Source organism: Orycteropus afer, unplaced genomic scaffold (assembly GCF_000298275.1).
Source record: "Orycteropus afer afer isolate SDZICR_OR568_19922 unplaced genomic scaffold, OryAfe1.0 scaffold00262, whole genome shotgun sequence".
NCBI classification, from domain to species: domain Eukaryota; kingdom Metazoa; phylum Chordata; class Mammalia; order Tubulidentata; family Orycteropodidae; genus Orycteropus; species Orycteropus afer.
Window position 1 is genome coordinate 4,351,614 of NW_006921849.1, and position 4,318 is coordinate 4,355,931.

The window sequence follows — 4,318 nt, forward strand, 5'->3', positions numbered from 1 at the left end:
AAAAAAAAAAAAAAAAAACAATCAAAGTTCTTTCTATCTTGTGTCTTTGTTGTGTCCTCTAAAGGTTTTAGAGTGAAAAAAAAAAAAAGTCATTTGAAACAGCCATCAGGAAATTTCATTAACCTGTAATATCAACAACATACAAAAGGGCTGGAAAAAAAAATGTCTAATCACTGTGTTAAGGCCACATTTAGAAAAAGAAACTCACTGAGCCAGTGAAGACAAACAGGACACTGATGGCACAAAGCCCTGATGTTATTTTGCTATAATCACAGCTGTACTCAGCATATTCTACTACATGTACAACTGATCTGTCAAATCCATGCACAAGTAACATTTATGGCACTTCTTAGTTTTTTTATTAAAAGAGAAATGCATCTTGGTGGCCTACTGAAGATGAATAAATTCAGAAATTTTTAAGGTTCTGTCAAAAGCTTCACCAGATATCAAGAAACATGAAGGCTTTTCTACAGTTATGAAGCTTATTTTCTTTGGTGTTTACAGAATTTTCTTACAGGCTCATTTACATCCTTTGATAATTAAATTCTAAGCTTAAAAACTGGAACTTCATTTCTTTAATCTGTTCATTTTACCATACTACTACTGCCATTCAACCTTCTACCTTGAAAGACTAACATTAGAAATAGTCATTTACATACCATTCTTACCTGTAAGGGTAAGAGTGTATTACTATTGTTGTCTGTTCTGAACACATTATCTTCAATCCAAGATTTTGGAGTCAGTGATGGAGTAGAGCGAGTAAATTTCGGTGGTGCTATGACATTACCAGAAAATGGTTTCTTCAGTGGAGAGATCTGATTCATAGTTCCTGGAATCCCCATGTTTCCAGTTCTACGATGATCTCTGCCATGCATCGCTCCCCAGGACATACTTCCAGTGCCCCAGCCACTGTTCTGATGGTTGCTCCAAGGAGACTGTTTCAGAAGAGGCTGGAGAAAACACAGCTAGTTCAAGTACAGGCATTGCAAGTGCTTCTAATTAAAATCCAATGTAGATACGAACAAATAATACATATGACCTTTAATAAGTGAAATATAGAAAAGTAACAAGATATACCTTGACTAGTTTACAAAAAGTAACAGTCTTATGATCTTGCTAGATTGTAAACGTTTACTCAATGCTATTGGTAGATAAGTTGTCTACCATCTTGTTGACCATAATTTATAATCAATCAAGCAGATATTTTGTGGCAATTACTAAAATCAAATAGCCACTTGTTTTCCCTTCAGAGGGACCTGTATGTACATGATAAGTATGGAAAAAAAATTATGCACTTTAAATTGATGAATTTAACTTTAAGATTATTAAAGATATAAACTACAGTGTCATCTTAAAGCAACCATATTCTGCCAGGCATAACACTACATATATGGTCTTTATTAATTAAAATTTCCCAGCCATATGAGTTACATATTTAGACTTTGGAATTCTGAAACACATTGTCCTAAAATCAAAGTGCGTTGTGATAATGCTTGGTGTAACTCTGTTGCACAGATTAGAAATGCCTTTTGGACAGCATAGGAAATAAGCCATATAAAACTTTTAAAGTATTTTATTCTCGTTTCATTTTGTTTTTATTTCAGTAATTATCCAGGAATTGGTAAGCAATTATCTGCTGTTACCCCTAGGTGGATCCACTGAGATCACCTAACTAGAGAGATCTCCTCTATTTGATTATTCTAGCAGAGGTTTTAATAATACAAGTCTCCCTTTAGTTCATTCATTTTCAAAAGTAAATTACATTTCTATTCATGGTAAGAAAAGTCAAGTGTTCAAAGAATGGAAAATCCACCGAAAGGCTGTAAGTATAGATTTAAAAAATAGTAATAATAATTGTCAATTATCGTATTCCCAATAAGCTTTGTAATTAAGGTTTTGTATTTTAATAACTTGGGCTGAGGTTTAGCAAGGGGAAACACAGAGGGTGCAGTTACCACCTAAATCAATATGTACACGCTTTTAAAGTCAAACCTTGCTTCTTACAAGACATTAAAAAAAAAACTAACCAATAGTACCTATTTTTAAAACTTGTACATGTAACAATTATGATTAAATGCTGCACTTTCCCTTTCCATACAGTTCACAGCTAAAGGACACTGAAGAAATCCTTTCATTCTAGACGGCCTTACTTCCCTCACTAAATTAGATTCAGTGTTCAAAGCTCTCCTCCAGTTACTTAAAATTCCATATGAAAGCTGTGTGATCACTTACACTCCATTACAGGAGTAATCTCTTGTCCAAAAGCAGATAACAGTTAAACTGTGGATCGTGATATATGTTCATTCTGTCTTGTGACTTTAATTTAAAAAAAAAAAATAAATCCCTGTAATTTTCTGTAGTTTGTTTCCAGTTTGAAAAATGAAGACAGTGGAACACAAAATCTAGCTAGTATGTTGTTCAGGATTATGTAAGTCATGGGAAAGTAGAATATTATTTCCAAATTCTATAGTTTTACTCCTTGTAGGCCACAATTTCCTTTCTCAGTAGGTATCAGTCACTCAACAAAAACTATTAACTGTTACTTTGATAACAACTACCTTTGAAAGAGGTTAACCCTTTAAAACTTTAACCAGTCAATGGAAAAAATTATGTGAGTAGGTAAACACTGGTTAAGGTCAAATTCTTCTGTCAATCCTTAACCACATCCCCAAGTATAGAAAATGGCCTTAAACAGAATGTTCACTACAGTGAGGGCTGACCAGATTAAAAACAACAAAACACTTTTTCAATGTCAATTAACCAACCCAGCAACCACACAAGTACTGAGGAGACAGCAAGATGAACTTGAATTAGAAAGACCAGGGATAAACAGAAACCTGCCCCATGTTATTACTAATTACATTACTCAGAGTTTGTTGTTGTTAGGTGCCAGGGGGCCAATTTCTGACTCCTGAGGACCCTGTATGACAGAGTGGGTTTCTTTGGTTGTAATCTTTATGGGAGCACATCGCCAGGTCTTTCTCCCTCAGAGCCCGTTGGGTGGATTCAAACTGCCAACCCTTCCATTAGCAGCCCATCCAAAACCAAAAAAACCAAACTCACTGCCATGGAGTGGGATCCGACTCATAGCGACCCCTCCTTGGATTTCCCAGGCAGTATCACTACAGAAGCAGATTGCCCAACCTTCCTTCCCAGGAGTGGCTAGTGGGTTTTAACCGCCAGCCTTCTGGTGAGCAGTCAAGTGCCCTAGCCACTAAGCCACCAGAGCTCCCAGCAGCCCATCACACATCCCAAAATTCAAAAGAAAAGTTAAACTCAAAAAGACGTACTAAGGCTTCTCTTCAAGGTAAGGCAGAATTCCAGACTTAAGCTTACTTTTTTGTTTCCTTTTTTAAATTGTGATTTGGGTGAGGCTTCACAGAGCATATTCATTTTCCATACAGCAGTTCCTACAGGTTTTGTTTCTTGACACTGACTGCGATTCCCCAGGATGTAGCAGCTCTCCTCCCCTCTCCTCCACTTCGTTACTACCTCTTCCCTTCTTCACTGTGCACTGCGGCCCCTGAGCTCTGTCCCTGTGCAAACACTGGCCTTCTGTTCTGCCAGGACTGATCTGATCGCTGCAAAGAATCTACGCACCTGATCTAAGCGTGCACCTTTATGCCTGTCCGTTGTCTGGCTGAAAGCCACAGGCGTCAGTTCAGTTCCAGACCTGACGGGCAACTAGGGGCCACAGTCTCAGAGGTCTCCCCGGACTCTAGCAGACCAGCAAACCTGCTCTTTTTTTGTCTGTGTGTGATTTTGAGTTTTGTTCCACATTGTTCTCCCACTCTATCCAAGATCTCCTGCACTGATCCCTTTCCAGGTGGCTGACAGTAGTAGTAGTCGGGTCAAGCCACTTTTTACTGCTTGTTTTTTTTTTTTAAAAAGTCCACAAAATAGCCGCCCTCCCTGCAACACAAGCCATCTTGGAGCATCTCCGTTTCCATCAGCTGAGCTGTCACTAACAGTTTCTGGTTTAAAGTCATCCGTCTGGCAGCTCTCAAAGGACGCGGCCCCGGTAGGAGGCAGGTGGTCCGCGGGCGCTGCCGGGCTCACACCGGCCCCACGGCGGGGAGCGCGGCACTGCCCACAGGCTGAGCCGGCGGCCACGGCACTAGGAAGCCGGCCGGTCCGCCGCTGGCTCGGGCCTCGGAGGCCAGGTCTCCCGCCGACGCAACAAACTAGAAAGAGAAACAGCCTCTCCGCCGGACTCCTCACCGGCCGCGGCGGAGAACCACGGAATCCCGCACGCACCCTCTCCCGCCTGCATCTTCTTCCCGCCCGAGGTCGCTTCCCACGGCCGCACCCGGCTGCC

The 4,318-nt window shown here is 40.6% G+C and overlaps 1 protein-coding gene across 1 annotated transcript in view; it reads right to left on the bottom strand.

Annotated features, from left to right (window-relative positions):
- CPEB2 (cytoplasmic polyadenylation element binding protein 2) overlaps positions 1 to 4,318 on the bottom strand; it is an 86,624-nt gene that overhangs the window by 80,238 nt on the left and 2,068 nt on the right. Inside the window, exons 2-3 of the mRNA XM_007950087.2 lie at positions 3,970 to 4,313; positions 669 to 950 (exon numbers count right to left, since the gene is read on the bottom strand). Coding sequence (XP_007948278.1) covers positions 669 to 950; positions 3,970 to 4,313 — 626 coding nt within the window. The remainder of the gene's footprint in view (positions 1 to 668; positions 951 to 3,969; positions 4,314 to 4,318) is intronic.